This window comes from Rhinopithecus roxellana, chromosome 17 (assembly GCF_007565055.1).
Source record: "Rhinopithecus roxellana isolate Shanxi Qingling chromosome 17, ASM756505v1, whole genome shotgun sequence".
Taxonomy (NCBI): Eukaryota; Metazoa; Chordata; class Mammalia; order Primates; family Cercopithecidae; genus Rhinopithecus; species Rhinopithecus roxellana.
This window is the reverse complement of record NC_044565.1, coordinates 104,659,217-104,684,893: the sequence shown is the minus strand read 5'-3', so window position 1 is coordinate 104,684,893 and position 25,677 is coordinate 104,659,217. Positions and strand designations below refer to the sequence as shown.

The following is a 25,677-nucleotide window of genomic DNA, read 5'->3' as shown; positions in this document are numbered from 1 at the left end:
AATCCTAATTCTCTGAAAATGCTTCACCCTCAGACCTAACTTTGGGAAGCTCCAGGCTAACTCCAATACTGACTAACAAGCAGTCTCCATAATTAAACTCTCCACATCCAGGGGCTTCTTTGCGAGTTCTCTCCCCTGGCTAATCTGGAGGCTGACCATCAGCACCCCAGAAGTCAGCCTGAGAGTGTCCCTGTGCCCTCGGCAGCACCCAGTGGGTGGCTTTCCTAGTGGTTACTGCTGTGTGTGTAAGCATGAACAAGCCCAGCTGAGGCTGTAGGTGCTGCATCCAGCGGGTTTAGGACACTCCAACCCTGCCTCCCACTCCCCTGACACCCCGGGATCACCTGATGCATGCTCTCCACACAGACCACGAGGTTGTCACTGTCTCCCAACAGCCATTCCAGCAGGATGGGCAGTCCAGGGGCCAGCTGGTCCCACTGCTGGAGCAGATCACACAGGACGGCCAGGGCCAGGGCCAGAGCGATGGAGGCATCCACCTGGCAGAAGGCAAACTCTGCAGAGACAGGAGAAAGGTAAGCAATGAATATACTGCTCAGGGCCGGCCCAGGGCAGCCTGCAGGACCCTGGGAACATGAAAGGCCTCAGGTAAAATCGCTGCCACCAGCCTGGCAGGGAAGCTGGTGTGGTGGGCTCACTGGAGACTATTAATCACCTTCTGAATCCTGCTATCTATACTGTTAGAATGAGTCATAGGCCTGAACCCACTGTTTCCATGCCCCCTAACTCAGTGTGGACAGAAGCAGTCCCATCTGTAGGATTAGAGAGTTATCTCCCCTCAGCTCCTCCAGTGTCACCGGAAGGATCAGGAAGGCTTCCCTGTCCAGTGTCTCCTCTGCACATCTGCCTGGATTTAACTGGTTTGCCCTTTCCTTGGAAAGCAGATCTCCTGGGTGCAAGACACATCCTAAAACAGGGCATTGTCAAGCTTTTCCTTAAAGGGCCAGAGAGTCAGTATTTTAGACTTTGCAGGCCTATACCTTCTCAACTCAGCTGAAAGCAGCCATAGACAATTTGTAAACAAATGGTTGTGGCTGTGTTCCAACAAAACTTTGTGGACACTGAAATTTGAATTTCATGTGTCACAAAATATTATTTTTTTCAACCAATTAAAAATGTAAAAACCACTGATAGCTCATGGGCTATAAAAAGCAGGTGGTGGGCTGCATTTGGCTCCTATTTTGCTGCCCTCTGTCTTGGAGTTTTTTGTTTTTGGACCCTTGTTTTCCCCGGTGCTTGGAGGAAGGGCACTGAAAGAGTAGAAGGGTGCAGAAAGAGGAAGCAGTGGCCCTGGGGAAACCAATGGCCTTATTTCACCATTTGGTCTTAGACAATCCTAAATATGGGTTTGGAGGGAGGTTCAGGGGTGTTGTCCCTTCCCCTAACAACTCTGCCCCTCCCATCCCAAACCTGGAGGACGTCTGAAACATGGGACTGAAAGCCCACTGCACAGACAATGGACCTCTGTAGGCCCATCCTGCACCAATGCCTGTCTTTCAATGATGCATTTCTGTTGAGCCCTGATCACTCCCAAATCCACATCTCCAACTTCAGCACACAGACTTACCCTGACCATTTAGCCCCTGAAGAGACTTCTCGGCACACAGGCAGACGGTTGATAATCTGCAACAGCAGGCTTAGTTCCCCTGGGTGTTGAACCAGGCTTACTGGGATGGCCCCACTGAGGGCCTAGTGAGTGCCAGGCCCTGATCAAGTGCTTTCTCCCCAGTCCTTCTAGCATCCTATGGGTTGGGTATTACATAACCCACTTGCACACATCAAGAAATTATAGTTGGCAACAAGTTTCATGGTACATGGAAAGCACAGATTTAGAGAACTAGCATGAACATTCCAGAGGTTTTGATGGTGGGCTCAGCAGGGTGTACACCTGGGGCCCTCCTGCAGTAGGGCCAGGACTATCCAGTGGTCACACAGCAGCACCTAGTTGCATGTAAGCAGGCAAAAGGACTGATCTTACCATCTTGACAGCTCCAGATAAGTCCCCCAGGACACTTGCCCTTTAGTGGCCCCGTTCCCCATGCTGCTTGCTCTGCAGCCTGGAACCCAGATTTAAACCAGGAAACAGAAAAGGGGAGGGGGCGAAGGTGCACTTTGGCTGTGGGTCTGAGCCATGTGTTGGCTGGACCTCTACCTATAATACAATCTCTATTTTTACCTCTACCTAACTCCTTTGTGCAGTTCTCAGTTGGCTGAGAATCTGTATAGAGAGGGGATAATTAAATGGCCTTTTTCTTTCTTTTTTCCCTTCAACTTTTATTGATTGATTGAGACGAGTCTGTCGCCCAGGCTGGAGTAGAGTGGCGTGATATTGGCTCACTGCAACCTCCACCTCCCGGGTTCAAGCAATTCTCCTGCCTCAGCCCCCAAGCAGCTGGGACTACAGGTGTGTGCCACCACACCCAGATAATTTTTTCTGTTTTTGTCCAGCTAATTTTTGTATTTTTTGTAGAGACAGGGTTTCACCATGTTGGCCCGGCTGGTCTAAAACTCCTGACCTCAAGTAATCTACCCACCTCAGCCTTCCAAAGTGCTGGGATTACAGGTGTGAGCCACCGCACCTAGCCCCTTCAACTTTTAGAGTTCTGGGATACATGTGTAGGACGTGCAGGTTTGTTACCTAGATAAACATGTACCATGGTGGTTTGCTGCACAGATCAACCCATCACCTAGTTATTAAGCCCAGCATCCATTAGCTGCTCTTCCTGATGCTCCCCTGCACCCCACACAGGTGGCCTTTTTCAAACCCCCCAAACAAAAACACACATGAGGACCAGCATAGGATTCAATACAGAGCAGATGCTCAGCACATGCTTGTTTATGGCTGGAGATCATGAGATCTCCTCCTTTATTCCATCTGACTTAATCTGAACACCAACATAGAGAATGGCACAAAGAAAACATTCAGTAAATGGTAACTAGTGTTACCAATGATAATGAACATTTTGCTCCTACTGAATTCTTTTTTTTTTTGAGACGGAGTCTCGCTCTGCCACCCAGGCTGGAGTGCACTGGCCGGATCTCAGCTCACTGCAAGCTCCGCCTCCTGGGTTCAGGCCATTCTCCTGCCTCAGCCTCCCGAGTAGCTGGGAGTACAGGTGCCTGCCACCTTGCCCGGCTAGCTTTTTGTATTTTTTAGTAGAGACGGGGTTTCACCAGGTTAGCCAGGATGGTCTCGATCTCCTGACCTCGTGATCCGCCTGTCTCGGCCTCCCAAAGTGCTGGGATTACAGGCTTGAGCCACCGCGCCTGGCAGCTCCTACTGAATCCTTAATCGCTCCTGCCATTCTGCCATTCTATAAGGGAAGTATCCCTATTTAGCCAACAAGGAGACTGCGTTAATGAAGGTTAGATAACTGGTCCAAGTTTGCAGATAGCTGTGGTGCTGGGCTAAGTATCTCCAGTGCACAGACTGCCCCCTACCCTGCAGGAAGGCAATGGAGATGAAGAAGTCAGACTTGGTTTTATCATTTTTTTTTTTTTTTTGAGACAAGGTCTCACTTTGTCACCCAGGCTGGAGTACAGTGGCACAATCACAGCTTACTGCAGCCTTGACCTTCCTGGGCTCAGGTGATCCTCCCATCTCAGCCTCCTGAGTATCTGTGACTATAAGCATGTGCCACTATACCAGGCTAATTTTTGTGTATTTTTTTTTTTTTTTTTTTTTTTTGTAGAGACAGGGTTTTACCATGTTGTCCAGGCTGGTCTTGAACTCCTGGAGATCAAGTGATCTGCCCACCTCAGCCTACCAAAGTGCTGAGATTCCAGGCATGAGTCACCACATCCAGTGGGTTTATCACTCTTTTTTTTTTTTTTGAGACTGCGTCTTGCTCTGCTGCCCAGGCTACAATGCAGTGGCATGATCTCAGCTCACTGCAACCTCTGCCTCCTGGGTTCAAGCGATTCTCCTGCCTCAACCTCATGAATAGCTGGGATTACAGGTACCTGCCACCACGGCCGGCTAATTTTTGTATTTTTAGTAGAGACGGGGTTTTACCATGTTGGCCAGGCTGGTCTCGAACTCCTGACCACAAGTGATTCACCTGCCTCAGCCTCCCAAAGTGCTGGGATTACAGGCATGAGCCACTGTGCCCGGCCTATCACTTTTTTATTGTTGTTCTGTTTTGAGACAGAGTTTCGCTCCTGCTGCCCAGGCTGGAGTGCACTGGTGTGATCTCAGCTCACCTCAACCTCTGCTTCCCGGGTTTGAGAGATTCTCCTGCCTCAGCCTCTGGAGTAGCTGGGATTACAGGCACCTGCCACCACACCTTGCTAATTTTGTATTTTTACTAGAGACGGGGTTTCTCCATGTTGGTCAGGCTGGTCTCGAATTCCTGACCTCAAGTGATCTGCCCCCCTTGGCCTCCCAAAGTGCTGGGATTACGTGCGTGAACCACTGCACCTGGCCTCCCACCACTTCTTTTATGGTCTCCTTAAGGCAAGGACTGAAAGCCCAACAGGGAAGAAAAAAATTTCATCATCCATCAGCAAAATCAGTACCTGCAGCTCACGTGACATTCCTGTTGAGTCCATAAAGAACCTATGGGGGTGACCAAAGATGCCACCAAAGAAGGCCAGGCTGCTTTGGTGCACTAGCCCCACCTGACAGGACAGATAGCTTCTATCCTGCACCATTTTGCCATGAATCATGGTTAGGAAGGGGCAGGAGAGTGGTGGGATGACAGGCACATGGGAAGAGCTGGTGTGATGTGGCCAGAAGTGAGTCTAGATAGAGCTCTAACTACCCAAGCTCCAAGCCTGCAAGGCAAGGACAGAAGAGGAAGGAATGCTGAGATGTTTTGGGGAGGGTAGGGGAAGGATGAGTTGGATTTAGATCTCCTGCTTGGGGAGCCAGCTGCAACCTGCCAAATTCTCTTTTACTACCTTGCCCTGGACTAAGGCAGCTCAGCCAGAACTGCCTAGATCTCTACTGGCCAAATGCCTTATGAAGGGAGGCTGGAGTAGGGAGAGGAATGTGTCACTTAAGCGTGCAGGCCAGCTAGGCGCTCACAGTCTGGCCAGTCCATCAAGGAAACAAGAAAACAAGCAGCCAATCAACAAGTGTGTTTTAAGAATCTGCTGAGAGGCTGGGCTCAGTGGCTCACACCTGTAATCCCCAAATTTTGGGAGGCTGAGGTGGAAGGATCACTTGAGACAAGACCCTGTTGCTACCAAAAAAAAAAAAAAAAAAAAAGAATCTGCTGTGTATCCAAAACAATCTTGAAAAAGAAAACAAAATTAGAGGACTCACACTTCCTGATTTCAAAACTTACTACAAGCTATAGGAATAAAGACAGTGTGCTACTGGCATAAGAATAGACATATAGATCAACAGAATAGCAAGGGCAGATTACACAAATCAACAGAGTGAGAATCTACAAACACACCCTCACATTTATGGTCAAATGATTTTTGACAAGGGTACCAAAATAACGGGGAAAAAAAGTCTTTTCAACCAGTAATCCTGGGACAACTGGATATACACCTGCGAAAGAATGAAGTTGGACCCTTACCTCACACAACATATAAAAATTAAAATGTACCAAAGATCTAAATGTAAGAGCTAAAACTAGAAAACTCATTTCATTTTTTTTTTTTTTTTTTGAGACGGAGTCTGTCTGTCACCCAGGCTGGAGTGCAGATCTCAGCTCACTGCAACCTCTGCTGCCCAGGTTCAAGCAATTCTCCTGCCTCAGCCTCCCCGAGTAGCTGGGATTACAGGTGCCTGCCACTGTGCCTGGCTAAATTTTTTATATTTTTAGTAGAGACAGGGTTTCACCATCTTGGCCAGGCTGGTCTTGAACTCCTGACCTCATAATCCACCTGTCTCGGCCTCCCAAAGTGCTGGGATTACAGGTGTGAGCCACCACACCTGGCCTTGAGCTACTGTGCCCGGCCTTAGGAAACTCATAGAAGACATAGAAGTAAATCTGTACAACCTTGAATTAGGCAACTATTTCTTAGATATGACATCAAAAACACAAGCAACATTAGAAAAACTGGGCTTTGTCAGACTGGGCGCTGTGGCTTATGCCTGTAATCCCAGCACTTTGGGAGGCTGAGGTGGGTGGATCACTTGAGGTCAGGAGTTCAAGACCAGTCTGATCAAATAGGGTGAAACCCCGTCTCTACTAAAAATACAAAAATTAGCCAGGCATGGTGGTGGACACCTGTAGTCCCAGCTACTCGGGAGGCTGAGGCAGGAGGGTTGCTTGAACCCGGGAGGTGGAGGTTGCAGTGAGCCGAGATCACGCCACTGCACTCCAGCCTGAGTGACAAAGCAAGATTCCATCTCAAAAAAAAAAAAAAAAACAACAACAACAAGGGAGGGAGGGAAAGAAGACTGGGCTTTGTCAAAATGAAAAACTTTTGTGCCTCAAAGTAACACCAAAAAGAAAGTGAAAGGATAATTCACAGAAAGGGAGAAAATATGAACAAATCCTATCTCTGATAAGGTACTATATCTAAACTACATAAAGAACTCTTAACACTCAGTAATAATAAACACACGAAAAGATGCTTAGCATCATTAACCATCAGGAAAATGCAAATCAAAATCCCAGTCATATTCCACTTCACACCCACTGGGATGACTATAATAAAAAAGAAAAAAGTTAAGTTTTGGCAAAGATGTGGAGAAACTGGAACCCTCATACATTTTTAGTGGGAGCGTAAAATGGTGTAGCCACTTTGGAAAACAGTCTTGCAGTTCTCCTCAAAAGATGAACCCTATGACCCAACAACTGCACTCCTAGGAATGTATCTAAGAGAGAAAAAGACACATCCACACAAAAACTTGTACATAAACGTTCATAGCAGCCTTGTTCATAAGAGCCAAGATGTGGAAGTAACCCAAATGTCCATCAACTAATAAATGGATAAATAAAATGTGGTTATAAATTCATACAATGGAATAGTAATCAGCTACAAAAGGGAACGAAGAAGCAGGAGGTCTAGGTGGGAAGGTAGACAAACACCCAGGCAATAGCAGGGACATCAGGTGCTCAGTGGAGTGGTCCACATGCCAAGAGCTGTGGGAGCTGGGGGTTGGTGGGAGGAAGATGTCAACGTGGGGAATAAATAATCGCCGAGGTTCTTCCTCCTACCAGCTACACTGCTAGGGCAAGATGAAATATGCCCTAGAATCTTCCTGGAATGCTTCAAATGGGTGAGGTTTGCTGGTACACATTCATGTCTGTGGTAGGCCTACACAAGTGGGATTAACATGCGGTCATTTGGAATCATGTTGGAAATGCACTGGATCAGCACTTAGAATTGGTTAATCTGGTGCCTTCCATCCCTGTGAAGGGATAACTCACTGGGATTGCAGAGGAGGGAAGCAAACCAGAGGCTTCAGGGCTGCTGCAGTATAGCCTTCATCTTGCTACTGCCCCAGCCTCATCAGGGCTCCCCATCCAAGGCAGATGCCTAGCTATCAGAAACCCTGTTATGTGCCGATACCCCCTGGTGCTGCTTCTCTGCCTCCATGAAGAGCGCCGACCCTGCATCCCCCACCGTCCAGCAGGGCTAGAGGTGAAGACTCAGGCCTCGCACAGTGTGCTGGCTCCACTACAAATCTCAGCCTCCAATTTCCTCCCAGTAGGTGAAGTAATTGAACTGATTATTAATTTCTAGGCAGGTAGACTTGTAAGTCACAGGCTTTAAAGTTGCTTTCAACTACTGACTAAAAGAAAGATGTCAAAGTGGATGTTTTCCAGGTGCCAACCCTGAAAACTATTTCAGACCACGGATTAAAAAGCCCATGGTCTGATTTTAAAGTATTATGGGGGAGATGCCTTCTAGAGTAAGGCCATTGGTCAAGTCTGCCTTCTAGTCCTTCTCAAGAGAGGGCAATCAGCACAGTAAGTGCTGTGCAAATGGCGACAGGTTGAATTCTCCCTGCCCGTAGCTCTGGAGAATCCTCCTTCAGGCCTTTGAAAAATTCCTCAGCTTTAGGGGACTGGCCAAGGTGTTGGGTGGCCCTGCCATCCAACCAGTTCACCATCCATCCACCCACTCACCCATTCATTCACCCATCAATCTGGTATTTTATCTATCCACAAGTATTTATTGATCGCCTGTGTGTGGAGAACACTGTGTGAAACATGAAGAAAACCACCCAGTCCCTTCTCTTAGAGAGTGAAGAGTTGTCAGAGGCAAGCTGACCCACACGAAGTGTGAGGAAACAGTTGAAGACGGTGTGTGACACAGACCAATTATATCATGAGTGGGGGTAATCAAAGGACAGAAAGGAAAAACAAATGTGGAAGGGGGTGGAGGCTTCACAGAGGGGCCAAGCAGGGTGGGTGAGAGGACACACATAACCAGGAGGGAGAGCAGCCCGAGCTTGGACTGCAGGGAGACAAGCTGCGTGCTGAAGGGAGGACTGAAGGTGAGGCCAGACAGGCTGGGATGGCCTGGGCAGCATAGGCAGCATCTGATGGAGTGAGTGTTACTGCACTTTCTTTTTTCTGAGCAAAAATACGTTCAGGTTTCATGATGCTGTTTCCAGATAACCTCATTATTTCTAGTCTTCTCCATGGTCGTCTTCATTTCCATTTAGCAGGGGAAGAGCCTCAACTTTAATTAGTCATGAAAAACAAGCTCAGTTCAGCTGACTCTGCCACTCAGCATTTCCTGGGGCTGCCAGAAGCCTCTCTGTCCCCTGCCTCCCCTTACCCTCTACTCCGAGACTAGCCAGGGCTCTCCACCCACCAGGGCCATCAGAGCCCAGGCTCAGAGCTAGGATTCCAGGCAGGGCACTCTGTGAGTACATTCAGGGCCATGCTATTAAATGCCATCATTTCAACCTTTACCACCAATCAAGAGCTCCCAGCTGACCCCTACTGGAGACAAATGGCCCAGAGGAAGGTCAGTGTTCTAGGAAATGGAGGGGGGTCGTTCCCCCCAGCTTCAAAGAACCCAGTAGGAAGTCTGGGTTGGAGAACATGGGTGTTTGTGGTTAATAGTCTCTGTTCTTTATCTGAAAATTTAAAAAATTTCATCAAAGAAGAACCAAATGTGCTTGCCAGAGCTCTCAAGGGCAGCCCTAGTCCCAGCATGCACTGGGCCAAGTGCCAGGGCTGTGTGTAACCCCAGACTATGGCCCACCCTCTCTCTGCCCTGTGCCCTCGTCCACAGCCGTCCCTTCCCCCAACACCCTACCTGGCCATGGTATTAAGTCTGGGAGGAACTCAGACTTCACTGGGTCCAGGTGGACCCCTCTTCCTCCTCCTCCTTTTTTTTAATGTTTATTTTTTTGAGATGGAGTCTCACTCTGTCGCCCAGGCTGGAGTGCAGTGGTATGATCTTGGCTCACTGCAACCTCCGCCTCCTGGGTTCAAGCGATTCTCCTGCCTCAGCCTCCCTAGTAGCTGGGACTACAGGCACATGCCACCATGTCCGGCTAATTTTTGTAATTTTAGTAGAGACAGGGTTTCACCATATTGGTCAGGCTGGTCTTGAACTCCTGACCTCAGGTGATCCACCCGCCTTGGCCTCTCAAAGTGCTGGCATTACAGGCGTGAGCCACCACACCTGGCAACTTCTTTCTTTTCTAAGAAATTTCTTCTCAGCCTGAGCTCCTAAGACTGACTGGCTCCTTCTGAGTTCTTCAACAGAGCTGTCATGAGCAAAAGGCACTATACTAGCCTTGAAAACATGCCCAGTCGAGGTACTGTAAACACAGCACAGAACTCAAGATGGAGGACTGCCTGGCTCCCAAAACACATTGGTGGGATATGGGTGGTAGTGGTGCAGATGGTCCTGAGGTGTAACTGAAGACTAGAATTTGAAAATCAGAAAAACTCAAGAAGATAATGTTTCTTTCCTGAGGACTTTAATATTACTGCCTCCCAGCTTTATGCAGAATCCAGAAAGTTCCCTTACTAGGCACCTGCCTCCCAGTCTTATATGGAATCCAGAGGCTGGACGCGGTGACTCATGCCTGTAATCCCAGTACTTTGGGAGGCTGAGGCAGGCGGATCACTTGAGGTCAGGAGTTTGAGACCAGCTGGCCAACATGGTGAAACCCTGTTTCTACTAAAAATATAAAAATTAGCCGGGGAAGGCGATGGGTGCCTGTAGTCCCAGCTACTTGGGAGGCTGAGGCGGAAGAACTGCTTGAACCTGAGAGGTGGAGGTTGCAGTGAACTGAGATTGCGCCACTGCACTCCAGCCTGGGTGACAAAGCGAGACTCCATTTCAAAAAAACAAAAACAAAACAAAACAAAACAAAAAACCCAGAATCCAGAAAGTTCCCTGACTAGGCAGCCTACCTCACCCCCTAGGCTTTTACCGCTCTAAATAGAACAAACACAGTTTATGGTAATGCAATGACCAAATCCAGGTATAAATGACTTTTAAACTCACAACATGATTTTAAGATTTATAAACAGTGTTCAAAATGAAAATGCCTGCGGTTTCAAAGTTTCTGGGAATTTTATATCTTGAAATGGAGTTTACTCCCAGCCCTCTCAAGGTCTTTCCTATCTGTCCCCTGTGGCCAACACTCCCCAGCAGTCTTCTGGAGTGACTACACTTCCCAAAGGCATGGGAAACCACCACTGACATGGCCTTAGGCTGATGCTGAGATTGTGCCACTGTACTACAGCCCATACAACAAGAGCAAAACTGTCTCAAGAAAAAAAAAAATGGCCGGGCGCGGTGGCTCAAACCTGTAATCCCAGCACTTTGGGAGGCCGAGACGGGCGGATCACGAGGTCAGGAGATCGAGACCATCCTGGCTAACACAGTGAAACCCCGTCTCTACTAAAAAAATACAAAAAAAACTAGCCGGGCAAGGTGGCGGGCGCCTGTAGTCCCAGCTACTTAGGAGGCTGAGGCAGGAGAATGGCGTAAACCCGAGAGGTGGAGTTTGCAGTGAGCCGAGATCCGGCCACTGCACTCCAGCCTGGGCGACAGAGCGAGACTCCGTCTCAAAAAACAAAACAAAACAAAACAAACAACAACAAAAAAACAAAAACAAACAAAAGGCTGGGCATAGTGGCTCATGCCTGTAATCCCAACGTTTTGGGGACGCTGATATAGGAGGATCACTTGAGCCCAGGAGTTCAAGACCAGCCTGGGCAACATAGTGAGAACCTGTGTCTACAAAAAATTTAAAAATTAGCTGAATGTAGTGGTATATGCCTGTGGTCCCTGCCACTTGGGAAGCTGAGGCAGAAGGATCACCGGAGCCTCAGAGTTCAAGGCTGCAGTAAGCTGTGATCACACTGCTGTACTCCAGTCTGGGCATCAGAGCAAAACCCTATCTTAAAACAAAACAAAAAAAGAGTTGATACTTAAGAAAATAAGGGAGAACTTTAGGAAATGCCTTCACTGCTCTGTACAGAAATATATATATTTTGAGATGGAGTCTCGGTCTGTCACCCAGGCTGGAGTGCAGAGGTGTGATCTTGGTTCAGTGCAACCTCTGCCTCCCGGGTTCAAGTGATTCTCCCACTTCAGCCTCCAGAGTAGCTGGGATTACAGGCATGCACCACCATGCATGGCTAATTGTTTTGTATTTTTAGTACAGACGGGGTTTTGCCATGTTGGCCAGGCTGGTCTTGAACTCCTGACCTCAGGTGATCAGCCCGCCTTAGCCTCCCAAAGTGCTGGGATTACAGGCGTGAGTCACCATGCTCACTCAGTATAGAAAATTGATTAAAAGGAATTAAACTGGACTGTAGGAGTTACAATGGAACATGATTTCTTGATGAAATGAATTAATGTTCATATAATTCAGATTAGAAATTTGCATTTACATAGAGTCACAGTGTCCTCCAGGTAAAAATGCTGAAATCAAAACACACGGAATCTGTTTTGAAAGTTTTGTATCTGAAGGAAGAAAAAGGAGGCAAGTCTCCTCCATATTTAGCCCTCACTCAGAAGGAGTGGCCTGGGCCACCTCCACAGCCTTCCTGTCCCCACACTCTCGGCCTCACTGCCAGTCTGACTGGGCTCTCTCAGCAGTGTATGCAGTGCTCTGGAGCTCTCTGGAGCTGAGGCTTCCTCCTCTGCTGCTTCCTGGTTTACCCTCTTTTTTGTGGCATCTCATGCTCCACCTTCACCTCTGTATCCACAGCTACCCGCCCTGACAACTGTGCCCCCTTTTAAACACCTCTCAAACTTGTCTCCTCCCCATCCCCACTGCCACTTCCTTGGTCTATCCTCACCACCCTTCCTCTCAGAACAATGGCAGCCTTCTTTTTTTTTTTTTTTTTTTTTTTGAGATGGGGTCTAACTATGTTGCCCAGGCTGGGCAGAGTGCAGTGGTGCAATCATGGCTCACTGCAGCCTCAACCTCCTGGGCTCAAGTGATCCTCCCACCTCAGCCTCCTGAGTAACTGGGACTGCAGGCACACACCACTACACCCAGCTAATTTTGCATTTTTTGTAGAGACAGGGTTTTCGCCATATTGTCCAGGCTGGTCTTGAACTCCTGGGCTCAAGCATTCCTCCCACCTTGGCCTCCCGAAATGTCGGGTTACAGGTGTGAATCGTTGAGGCTGGCCAACGACGGCAGCCTTCTAAGCAGGCTCCTTGCTTCCAGTCTTGTCTTGACTCCAAGCTTTTCCCTTCCCTGTGATCAGGGTGACCTGTCTAAGACAACTCTGACCTGATTATGTCTCAGTCTGAAAGCCTTCAGTGCTCCCACAAGGCCCAAATGTCCTACATCCTTAACATTCAAGACTCTTTCTACATGGCTTCCCTGCCCCTTGTTGCAGGAAAAAATAAGTTCACAGCTCTCTTATATCCCTCCCTCATCATTAGTGGATTGGCTGTACCAGGCATGGGTATTTTAGGCTTGAAATTTCCTTCATTCTGGGTGGCTGAGTCCCTTTTTCTTAAGTTCTTCCTGGGCCTTAGTCAAATCTTTTCAAGTCACCCTGAATCTTCTCAGTACCCCATCCCCTTCCCACCCCCATCCAAGCTGTCTTTCTTCTGATTACCAGCATCTCTGTGGTGACCATACTCTTTTTTCTTACGTTTATTTCCAGATCTAACAGAATGATGACATTGTGCCAATTCTCACTGTCTTGGGAGGTGGGGATAGGTTGGAACATGCCTGCTATTCCTTGTCAGAGCCGACCTGGGGAGGATGTCCATCACGAAAGGACCTCCAGTTCCTCAATAAGTCAAAGAATTACCATGTGACCCACAATTCCACTCCTAGGTACATACCCAAGAGAACTGAAAGCAGGTACCCAAACAAAAGCTTATACATCAATGTTCATAGCAGCACTATTCACAATAGCCAAGAGGTGGAAACAACACAAATGTCCATCCATTAATGGATGAATGGATAAATAAAATGTGGTAGATCCATACAATGGAATATTACTCAGCCATGAAAAGAATTAAAAGTGCTGATTCATGCTACAGCATGGATGAACCTTGTAAACATTATGTCTAATGAAAAAAGCCAAGCAAAAACGGTCATATATAAATCCATTTATATGAAACAACGATAATAGGAAAAGTCACAGAGATAGAAAGCAGACTGGTAGTTGCCAGGGGCCAGGGGCTGGGGGTACTACTTAATGGGTACAGGGTTTTTAGGGGAGTGATGAAACTGTTCTGGAACTAGATAGTGGTAATGACTGCACACTATTGTAAAAGTACTAATGTTACTGCAACTGTATACTTTAAAATGGTTAATTTTATTTTAGGTTTATTTCATCTCAATACAATATAAACATGAAAAAAGAAAGGGGCTGGGCATGGTGGCTCACACCTGTAATCCCAGCACTTTGGGAGGCCAAGGTCGGAGGATCCTTAAGCCCAGGAGTTAGAGACCAGCCTGGGCAACAGGGTTAGACTCTTTCTCCATAAAAATAAAATAAAATACAGTAAAATACAGTAAAATAAAATAAAAGGACCCTCATGGGGATGGAGCAGGATAGTGTGTCAAGAACAGAGGACAATGGGTAATTCAATTCTGTGCCCCTGAGGCGTTAAAGCAAATGGAATGGGCAGGAAAATGGGCCCATTTGCTTTAAAGGGATTGGGCCTCTTCAATGAATATTTCTCCCCAGGATGCATTCTCCAAAGACTAACCCTAAGAAGGGAGGTGAGGGGTAGACAGATGAAGGTGAACAGAGGGGTTAAAACGAGAATGAAAAGGGGTCAGGCCTCCTTCCCTGTTTGCTGGGGCCTGGGCCCACACAAGGACAAGAAGACTAGAAAGGTTGCAGCCTGAGAGGGGTGGTCTGCACAGCCACTGAGAAGGGAACCCTTGCTTTCTGGTAATAAAGCAAGACATTTCACATCCAAAATCACCTGCATGGTAAGACTCAAATGTAAGTGGATCCTGTGAAACACAGTTTTATGCAGAGAGCAGAGATCAGATCAGATCACAAAGCTGCAAAGAGAAATCTCTTTACCCAAATTACACAGACTCACTCGTCTGGTTTCCATTTCACTGCCCGAGTCTGTTTTATAGTTGTGCTTTTTCATGAAGGCTTTTAAGGGAGGCTATACTCTGACATCATGTGGAAAAAATGTCCAAATACAATTACATTACAGAGCAGCACTCTTGGAAGAGAAGGCAGCCTTGAAGCCTGCTGGTGTCCTGTTTCCTCTCCTTTAAACCCATTTGTTGCTCTCTGCTCTCTAAAAGCAGAAGCCCCCAATCCCAGCTCACCTGGTCTGGTTCCTCTCTCTGTCAGCGTGTGGAACACCGGTCTGGGAAATACAGCAATCTAAGGTACTGTGGGACTGTGTACTCCCGAGTGGGAGATGTGGCAGGGCCACAGGGAGCTGTGTCCAGCTGGGGCATGCCTAGCACCAGCCCACAGGCCTGAGCCGGCTTGTCTCATGTCACACACCTTACAATCATGGTGAGGAAACAGGGCCTCCCTCTGTTGGCTTTCTCAGAAATCTACTCCAAAACGTCCTTTCTGCCTCCTTCCCTATCCTCATGCCTTTTTTAGATGTGTCCCCAGGTTCAGGGAACAGTTTTTCTCAAAAGTTCTTATGAAAAAATAGTTACCCTCAATTAAAATTTGTTGTATTGTGAGCAAATTCTCCATATGTGTTATCTTTTCCGTGTTTCTTTCCAGTCAGGGCTGTTCCTTCTGTCCCTGAGTCTCTGACTTGGATGGAACAGCACACTCCTTCTGCCACTCCTAGATAGTCCCCCTGCCAACCCCACAATCTCTCTTTTGAAGTCCATACTAACCACCTCCCCATTCTTGTTGGCTAGAGACCTGGTCTTCTTCAGTGACTGCGTCATGGCCACCCCATCTGGGACTTCCACATCCATAAAGATGTCCCTCCCAGTATTTGCTTTCACCATTCTTCAACCTCTTCAATTCAAATACTCCCCATCTCTGATTTTACTCTACTCCCAATTAATTAACTCCCAATTAACCAATTACTCTACTCCCAATGACACCTGAGAACTTGTCATTATTTAGAACTGTTTCAACTCAAGATCTCCAATTCTAAGTTTTATCATCACTTTGAAATGAACATTAGTATCATTGCGAACGTTTATTGGGTACTTATGTACAAGGCACTATCACACATACTTCATATATATTAATTATAATGATGTTTTAAAGTAGGTTTCATGAGCCCCATTTTATAATGGGGTATAACAGAGAGACACAGTTTAGGATTTGGGATTAAGCCACATAGTCTATACACTATGGCTCCCACATCATATGGCCTCTTTAATATTCCTAACACGACTGTTTAACCTTCTACCTTTTCCACTGAAACTACCCACGCCCCCCAATCCTGACCACATCCTTGACCTTGCCCTCTCTCCCAGGCTACTGTTCTACATTATCCAGGACTCCCCACGCCTGTGATGATCTTCCTAGTCCCCAGTGCCCTTGTCAATCTGATCTGACACGAAGCTCAACAATGCTCCCTAGCCACCTCTCCCCAAACGCAATCTACTGTTCTACTTTGAGCCACCAATTCAGCAGTCTGCTGATGAAGCTGTCTACAAATTCACACTGTTTAATCTCAGCTGGACTCTCCATGTCCCCTGGTAATTCTTTCCTTCCTATTCTGGTGACTCCTAACTGATTGTCTATATAAACTGTTCCAATCTTTTCCCTGTCCCTACACCTTACTCCCTAACCACTCATTCTTGACTTCTTGACTTGACATTCTTGATAATCTTGACTTCTACAAGGACATTCAGCATAAGCTCAAAATTCCGTCCCCTTCAAAGTCAAAGCTTCTCTAATGACTCTTTTGAAACACTGCCTTGAAGACAGATCAGGGTCTAGGAGATGTGGTTTTACGGCAGGGGAGTGATGTAAATATTTATATGAGAAGGAGCCATTGGAGGTAGAGAAGGAGAGCCTGAAGATGCCTGGGAGGAAAGGGAATCGTGGCTGGATAGAGGTCATGGGGGAGGCATAAGGTGGTGTGTGAAGGATGTGTGCAGGGGAAGGAGCACCTTTTTTGCTGAGTTTGAACTGGGGAGTATGAGAAGACAGATGATGTAGCAGAGTGGTCAACACTTGGGCCCTTTGCCTACCTCCTACTTACTTCTAAATTCCTTAAAGGTGGCTCTAACCTCCCACTATTGAACCTTCTCTCTCAGCTCTCACTCATGACATTTTATCAATCCTCATCATCCTTAACTTGACCTTTCAACAGTGTTTGGCATGGGTGACCAAACCTGCCCTCTTGATAGTTTTTCCTTATGTGGGTTTCATGACAATGGAACCTCTTGGTTTTCTTGATGGGTCTTTGTTATTCCCTTTGCTAGCTCCCCTTCCAAACTGCTACGATGGCCTAAAAATGCTGCCTACCTTTAATTTCTCTCCCCTCTTCCAAGCTACCCATCTATCTCTTTTTGCATTCACTCATTCAATATGTAATTATATTAAGTACCTACCATGTGCCAAGCACATGGCAGCTATTAAACTGTAGCTGAATTAATGTTAATGTGTAGCTCTGATCATGTTGCTTATTTGTTCAAAATTCTTTACTGGTTCTCTGATATAAATGATATCCAGATTCTCTGGCCTGGCATTCCAGGTTTTAGCAGACATCTGTTGTTTTTGCTGCCCACCTTCCATTCACCCTCCTTTGGATAGCTGTCCCCAGTCTCCCTCCGGAGACCCAGCCCTTCCACACCTCAACTCCAGGCATGGTACCTGCTCCAGATAGGTTCCAGGCCTATCCCTGAACTAATCTCAGAGGCCAGGAATATGATGCCATCATTGGCATCTGGCCCCTGAGATTAGATCAGGGATAGGCTTGGACCCCAACTACAGCCAATAAAATGCAATGGGATTGTACTGACATAGGACTTGAATAAATGAAGATGTAAAGCCTAGAGCTGCTGTAGCCATCTTAAACCCCAAGAAAAGTGTGAGCTGATCGAAAACAGAACCAACCTAGAAGAAGGGAGAAATGGCAAGAAACCAGGTCCTTGGGACACTGTTTGAATCCTTGAATTATGTCATGTCTTAAGCCAGTCTTAGCCTTGGAATTCTCAGTTACATGATCCAATATGCCTCCCCTATGCTGAAGTGGGCTGCATCGGACATTCTGTCACTTGCATCTGAAAGAATCTATTTGATCCAAAGGTCTTTTTTTGTGTCATCCCGCTTCATCTCACCCCACCCTACTCACGCACTTGACGCTTGTACCACACTAACATTCCTTTCTTGAACAGGCCTCACAATCTGTCACCCATGTCTTTCTGGAATGTTCTCCATCTTTCTCATCTTTTCCTCTTGAAATTCTGCCCATCCTTTAAGGTTTGGCTGTAATGAACTTTCCTCCAAGCAGCCATTCTTCTCTAATTTCCCCCAATGACAAATGTTTGTTGGATAAAGTCTAACTGAACACACACTGACATGGAGAACCTGGATCCAAGGTTCCTCAAACCTGATGCAGAGACCTGGGCCTCTGGCAAACTCGTTCATCTCCCCTCAGGGCTTGGGACTTGTTTCTCGGTCCTCCCACTGGTCCATCTCCTTGTTTCCTGCACTCTTTGGTCATCACTTCCCAAAAAGTTTTTCTGGGGACACTGGCTTTTTGGAATGTTAGCAGATATTTAAAACAACACAAAACACTCCAAACTTCAAAACCAACCAAAGCAGCTTTACCCCAGCTGGAAAGTAAAGAGTGTAACTATTTAGTAAGTTTGGAAAATTCTGGGTTAAACAAATATTTCTATTTTAAAAACCTGGGGAGGTGGGGATGGGGGTAGAGTATGTAGCTTTTCTCCAACTTACTCATTACTCATAAAGCAGGTACCAGAGCAGAGGGACGTGCCACATTCTTCTGTGAAAACACATTTAGGTTTAAGGTAGGTGCAGGTTATTTTATATACACACATAAATATCCTACCCTTTGTTCAAGGTGCCTATTTGCTCTGCACAGTGACTATTATGAACACAGAAAACTGTTCATTGTTAAATACGGCATGCTAAATGGTTTTGCTTTCTGGCAAATCTCCAAACCATAATTATTAAGGGACTGGAGCTGCTGAGGAATTCTTGGGTTACAAGAGGCTTTGATCCTGTTCCTGCCTTCTTTCCCTGACATGAATTTCCACGGGTGTGGCTGACTTTCATTGTTTTTCACTGCTGTGGTGCTGCTGTGAAGGGGAAGGATTAAACAGGACTTCAAGGTGACAAGGGATTGGGCCCCCCAGAACTGCTGAGAGGAGGCTCTGGCTAAACCTCTCTGCCTTTTGGAGCCCCAAATGGCTGTAACCAAGGGAATGCACAAGCTTCATCCAAGTATTGGAGTCGGGGAATGCTGTGGCCTCCAATGTTTGGTTTCCCACACACTCTGGGAAGCTCAGATTCTTAGGCCTCACTCATTATTGAGTTTCCAGCTGGGGTGAAGCCTCTGTCTGTACTAAATGGCTGACAGGACTTTGCTTAGCAAAAGGCAACAGGCCTCGGGTGGGTGAGGCTTTGTTATTTCATTCCCATCAAAGGTGAGAGATCTGATCCAAAATTCTTTGGGCAACTACAGCCATTCGACACGTGTAGCCCTCAAACTCATGTAGCTGCCTCCTTTACAGGGTCAAGAAGACACCTCAGCTCAGTCAAAGATCATTAGGTGAACTTTTGAGAGAGCCAATCTGCTTTCTACTGAAACATTTGCTGAAATGTCAAGGGGCACATAACTATTCTTTCAGGCTCTTTTAAATTCTCCCCTGCCTGTAAGAAGAGGTAAGAAAGAACACCCAGATGTTCATGAATCCAAGATAGAAGGAATAAAAACCCTCCTCCCAAAATGAAGTGGTAAGGTCCTCTTAACTTGGTGAATGAAAAGGCTTCTTTAACAAACAGCAAGTTTCTGGTTTTCCAGCATTAAAAAAAACCCCGCTTATGTCTGGGTGCGGTGGCTCATGCCTGTGATCCCAGCACTTTGGGAGGCCAAGGTGGGAGTTATCACTTGAGCACAGGAGTTTGAGACCAGCCTGAGCAGCACAGCGAGACCTTGTCTCTCTTCTACTTTTTTTTTTTTTTTCTTAAACCAGTTAGCATTTGGATTGGGGATAGAACCGTGCTCACTTTTTGACATTGTATTTATTTATTTTTTTGAGTCTGTCTTCCAGGCTGAAGTGCAGGAGCATGATCATGGCTCACTGCAGCTTCAACCTCCTAGTGGGCTCAAGTGATCCTCTTACCTCAGCCTCTGAAGCAGCTGGAACCACAGGCACACGCTACCATTCCTGGCTAATTTAAAAAAAAAAAAAAAAATTTTTTTTTTCCTCCCCATAAAGACAGAGTATGTCATGTTGCCCAGACTGGTCTCAACCTCCCGGGCTCAAGTGATCCTCCTCCCTCAGTCTCTCGAGTAGCTGGAACCACAGGTATGTACCATCAAGCCCAGCTAATTTTCTTATTTTTTGTACAGATTAAATCTCACTACATTGCCTAGGCTGGTCGTGACCTCCTGGGCTCAAGTAATCCTTCTACCTCAGCCTCCCAAACTGCTGGGATTATAGGTGCGAGCCACCACACCTGGCCAACATTTGTTTTTATTCATATTTTAATACAGACAAAATCACCTTCATTTGATAGAGAAACTGAAGCCAAATAGTTCAGGTGAGGACTCCCTGATTCCCAGATCAGTATTCTCTTTCCAAGACGGCAGCTGTCCCTCAGAATTTTCTTCCCAGATGGGAAAATGCCTCCCTGGTTATGGGTAGAGGTCCCTCTGCTGGTGGGTGGAGAGGGGGGATGGCAAAACAAAGGCAGACAGAGAGAATGGGAAAGAAAACAGACATGAGGGTCCCTGAAGGCAGCAACTAGAAACCAGAAGCTTCTAACACAGGAGGACGTCAGAAAGTTGTCCAGACTACCTGTTTCGGGAGGGGCCAGAGTGGAGTTTCCTTCAAGTGTCTGCTCCCACTGGGAGAGGCAGAGAGGGAAGGCACAAGGCCCCTGGGGCGCTTGTCTCTAACCCCAAATCCTGTGTATCCCTATGAGAGGCTGCTTCTCACTGGAAAGGAGTCAGACGATCAATCATAAAGGGGAGAGAAGGGGCTTCTCCAGGGCCAGCGGGGCCCAATTCCAAAAGGCTGGGCTTCGGGGTAGCACAGGAAGCTTCTGAGTCTCCTTCTCTCCTGACTGGGTCAACCTAGTGACATCTCCCTTCACTCCACCACCTCAATCTATCCCACTCCCCACCTCCTCCGTTGGCATGTGTTCTAGGAAGATGTGCATGAGTTCATTCCAGATATGGAAGGCCTTTCTCCTGGCTCAAGGTGAAGGTCAGTGATTCACATGGCTAAAAATGAACTTAAGGCCACCTATCAATAAAAGCAAAATGAAACGCACACAAAAAGTTAAATTCCCCTGCTATTTAAATTACAGCAAGGAACATAAAACCTTATTTAGTAATTACAACCAACACTCAAATATGTAAACTTTAATTACATGTTATGGATCAGTGAGAGCAAAATGAGGAAAAAAGAGGAGAGGTGAGGGTGGGGGAAAGCCACAGACTGAAAGAGAGAAAGTCCAGAGGCAGGCAGCTCAGCAGTAGAGAAGCCAGTGGGAGGAGGGGTAGGTACAGAAAAGCAGGAGTTGGGGTTTAGCAGGCTCTGGGGTTGAGGTGATGTGTCATGCCTTGGACAGTGCTTATTAGGGGTTATTATTGACACTTCCTACTGGTCTTGATCCTCACACTTTCAGGCGCCTCCCTTAGAAAGGGAGAGCCCCAGTGGCCCATGGAGCAGGCTTGCAGGATTAAATACGAGATACTGAGTAGGTCTGAATTTCAGGTAAACAATAAATAACCTTTTAAGTATTCCCAAATATTGCATGGGGCATACTTATACTAAAAAAAATATTATTTGTTGGCCGGGTGCAGTGGCTCACGCCTGTAATCCCAGCACTTTGGGAGGCTGAGGTGGGTGGATCACCAGAGGTTGGGAGTTCAAGACCATCCTGACCAATATAGAGAAACCCCATCTCTACTAAAAATACAAAATTAGCCAGGTGTGGTGGCACATGCCTGTAATCCCAGCTACTCGGGAGGCTGAGGTGGGAGAAACACTTGAGCCTGGGAGGCGGAGGTTGTGGTGAGCTGAGATCGTGCCATTGCACTGCAGCCTGGGCAACAAAAGAAAATAAATAAAATTTATTTGTTATTTATCTGAAATTCATATAACTGGGTGTACTGTATTTTTATTTGCTAAATCTGGCAACCCTACACAGGAGACCAAATCATTCTTTGGATGACCTCAATGACCAGGCCAATATTTACACCGAGGGCCGGGGGAAATCAAGTTGAAGGTCACTTTCAGAAATGAAGAGTGAAACAGCACAGAGACTTTGCTAAGCAGGATAGAACTTGGCAACTGGAGGATATCGACCCTCAAGTTTTCTCATCCATTGGCTATTTCCAGCTGTTCTTGCCAGTACAGCTGAGGCTGTTTTTGCCCCCTCCCCCTGCCAAAAAGGTTAGGACTAAAAAGAGTAACTACACAGGGCTCACACTGGGACTATGGGTAACCTGGCCTGTGTGAGGCCTCCTGAAGATTCTGGAGGTTCTGTGGTGGACAGTGAACCTCCTGGAGCACTAAGGAACCAACAAAGCCAAAATGAAACACAGTCCGTAAGTTCTATGATGTTAAAAAAAATCTTAATGTCAACTGCTGTCAGTTTCAGGGTGACATGGAGCCCATTTCACCATGTCAAGGGGAGAGGGGCAGTGAAGCTGCCATCAACTAAAAGCCCCAGGTTCACCCAGCACTTGCTGAAGAGGACCCAAAGTGATGCTGATAGGGGTCACTACTACTGCCTTTGCTAGGGGGCCAGGAAAGGCTGTCTTGGGGCTGAAACAAAGAACTACTGCTCCTGAGTCCCGATCCATGAAAGCTGGCCAGGGAAACCTGGCAAAGTCAGGAATCACAACCACTGGCTACAACTGAGACAGTATATGATTGTCTGCTCCCTGCCAGTCCCTCCTACTCTGACTACACGTCCTGCCAGTTCATGCATTTATGCTCCTTGCCAGGCCCCTGTAGGCAGCAGAGGCCCTATAGGCAGTAATTTATAATATGGAGCTTTCTAGACTTAAAACAATTACAGAGTTATAGAGAATAATAACTTATTATAGCTGACAGTGGAATCATTCCAGATGTTCTGTTCTGACTTGCTTTTTTCAGTTAACAATATATCATGGATGCCTTTGCACGTGGGTTCATACTGATTTACTCCATTTTTAACTGCTGCATAGTATGTGGAGGTATTAACATTTACTTAACTAATCCTTTGATGAATATTTAGGTTATTCCTTTTCCTGTTATAAACATCATTGAAAGGAATACCTTATACATATATCTTTGTGCCCTTGTGGAAATATTCCTATAGGATAAATTTCCTAAAAGGGAATTGCTGGCTTAATTGGCATAAACATTTAAATTTCTATAAATACCATTAAACTCTCTCTAAAAATATACCAATTTATAGTTCCACCTGGTAAGATCATGCCTGTTTCTTCACAGCTCTCACCCTAGTGACAGCAATTATTATTATTATTTTTTGAGATGGAGTCTCACTCTGTCGTCCAGGCTGGAGTGCAGTGGAATGATCTCAGCTCATTGCAGCCTATGTCTCCCAGGTTCAAGCAGTTCTCCTGCCTCAGCCTCCCAAGTAGCTGGGATTACAAGTACCCACCACCACGCCTAGCTGGTCTCAAACTCCTGAACTCAAGTGATCCTCCAGCCTCAGCCTCTCAAAGTGTGGGATTACAAGTGTGAGCCACCACACCTGGCCAAGAGTAATCTTTTTATTCTGTGCCCATAAGATACAGGGAAATGACAGGGTGCTGATGTTCTAACTGGTATTTCTTTTTTATTAGTGAGGATGAGCATTTTTTTCATGCGTGTACTGCTCACATCTTTTTTCTTCTACAGAGTGCTTGGTTTTTATCTTTTGCCTCTTTTTCTATTATCTTCATTTACTGACTTTAAAGACTTCCTCGTACATTATTCATAAAAATTTAATTGCCTAATATATTGCCTGAAGTCCCAGCTACTTGGGAGGCTGAGGTAGGAGGATCACTTGAGCCCAGGAGGTACAATTCAAGTACTTCCTCTGAGGAGAGGCTCATCTACTGAAATCGTGAGTGTGTTTTCCTCTGTATGGGCCTATAAGGAGTCTTTAATTTTTGTGTTGTCATTGGCATAACGGATTTAGAAGAGTGTGCTTAAATATCTAAGTGGCATTTTGTTGTTATATTTTTATTTTACATTTCTAGTGTGCTTGCAGTTTGGTCAGAATGTGGCCTAGGAAGATTTCTTTATGAAATGGAAATTTTTTTGGTAACATGAAATATGATCAGTTTTTGTAAATGTTATGTAGCTGTTTGAAATGGATGTTTATTTTCTGTCAGCGTACAAGGTTTATACCTATACAAACTTTTAAGTCTGGTATTTAAATCCTTTAAGGCCTCACTCATCTTTGGCTGGCTTGACCTTTTACATTCTGAGAAAGGAAAGGTATCCTGCTATGGCTGTATTTTAATAACTTTTATCTAATATTTTGTAGTCTTTTTTGGTAAATCTGGATGCTATTTTGCCCGATACGTAAAGGTGCATGCCTGTTATTTTGTGGATAACTTTTATCATTATCCAGTGTTTCTCTTCCTCTCCATCTTCATACTTTTTGTCTTAAATTTGTTTGCCTAATATTATTATTACCACCCTTACTTTCTTTCTGTTACCATTTGCCTGAAACAAATTTGTGCATTTTCCTTTTTCTTTTTTTTGAGAAGGGGTCTTGCTGTGGTCCAATCTCGGCTCACTGCAACCTCCATCTCCTGGGCTCAAGCAATTCTCTTATCTCAGCCTCCTCAGTAGCTGGGACTACAGGCATGCACCATCATGCCCAGTTAATTTTTGTATTTTTGGTAAAGATAGAAGTTTCACCATGTTGCCTGGTTTGTGCTTTTTTTTTTTGAGACAGTTTCGCTCTGTCGCCCAGGCTGGACTGCAATGGCATGATCTCAGCTCACTGCAACCTCTGCCTCCCCGGTTCAAGCAATTCTCCTGCCTCAGCCTCCCAAGTAGCTGGGATTATAGGTGCGTGCCACTAATGCCTGGCTTTTTTTTTTTTTTTTTTTTTTGAGATGGAGGTTTGCTCTTTTGCCCAGGCTGGAGTGAAGTGGCATGATCTCGGCTCACTGCAACCTCCACTCCCCCACGTTCAAGCGATTCTCCTGCCTCAGCCTCCCGAGTAGGTGGGATTACAGGTGCATGCCACCACGCCTGGCTAATTTTTGTATTTTTAGTAGAGACAGGGTTTCACCATGTTGGCCAGGCTGGTCCCGAACTGTTGACTTCAGGTGATCCACCCGCCTCAGCCTCCCAAAGTGCTAGGATTACTGGCATGAGCCACTACACCTGGCAATTTTTTGTATTTTTAGTAGAGATGGGACTTTGCCATGTTGGCCAGGCTGGTCTCAAACTCCTGACCTCAGGTGATCCACCCGCCTCGGCCTCTCAAAGTACTGGGTGTGTATTTCTTTATTTTCAACCATTCCTTATAAATTTAGGCTTATCTCTTTATCAAAGTGACATATAGCTGGATGTGTTTCCTTCTTCCTCAGTAAAAGAACTCTAGTAATGTGCTTAGCCCAAAAGATCGTGTTTCTTTGCACATCTTGCAGCAAAATATGGACATATTACTAGGTTATAGCCAATGAGAGGTAAAGAGAAGTGTTTTATGGGACTTTGGGGGCACTCTTGGAAAGGAGAGGATGCACATTATTTATTGTTCTTTCTTCCCTTCTTTTCATCTGTTATGAGGATGAGCTAGCTAATGCTTTTGGCAACCATCATGGATAAAGAGGTGACCTTGAGGATGGAAGCCACATGCCAGGAGAGTGAAGCAGAAAGACAGAAGAAACATGGGGCCTGGGGCCTGCCAATTAGCCTGGACTCCCTCATATGGAATGGACTGCAGTCACTTGAGAGAGAGAAAAACTTCCATTGTGTTTAAACCTCTGTTTGGCTTTTCTGTTACATGTAGACATCAGGATTACCAAAAGACATGCCAGATTTTGCCTTTCTTTAAAAAGAAAACTCCATCTAAGTTTGTCTTTTTTCCCCTTAGTTATTTGAGAGCGTTAATTTCTATTTCATTTATATTAGTAGTTACTATAAAATGCCTAACAAACATA

The 25,677-nt window shown here is 46.0% G+C and overlaps 1 protein-coding gene and 1 long non-coding RNA gene across 9 annotated transcripts in view; one reads left to right on the top strand and one right to left on the bottom strand.

The window, feature by feature from the left end:
- The window catches only part of THADA (THADA armadillo repeat containing), a 349,614-nt gene that overhangs the window by 1,182 nt on the left and 322,755 nt on the right, over nt 1-25,677 (bottom strand). For all 7 annotated transcript variants that reach the window (XM_030921220.1, XM_030921218.1, XM_030921223.1 and 4 more), the window contains one exon: nt 345-514. In XM_030921220.1, coding sequence (XP_030777080.1) covers nt 345-514 — 170 coding nt within the window. The remainder of the gene's footprint in view (nt 1-344; nt 515-25,677) is intronic.
- On the top strand, nt 457-25,677 carry LOC115894272. 2 transcript variants are annotated; one of them, XR_004054356.1, is made up of 2 exons: nt 457-533; nt 25,304-25,677. It is a non-coding gene; the product is annotated as an uncharacterized LOC115894272 (long non-coding RNA). The 2 variants fall into 2 exon arrangements; XR_004054355.1 differs by lacking the exon at nt 457-533 and adding an exon at nt 19,799-19,855.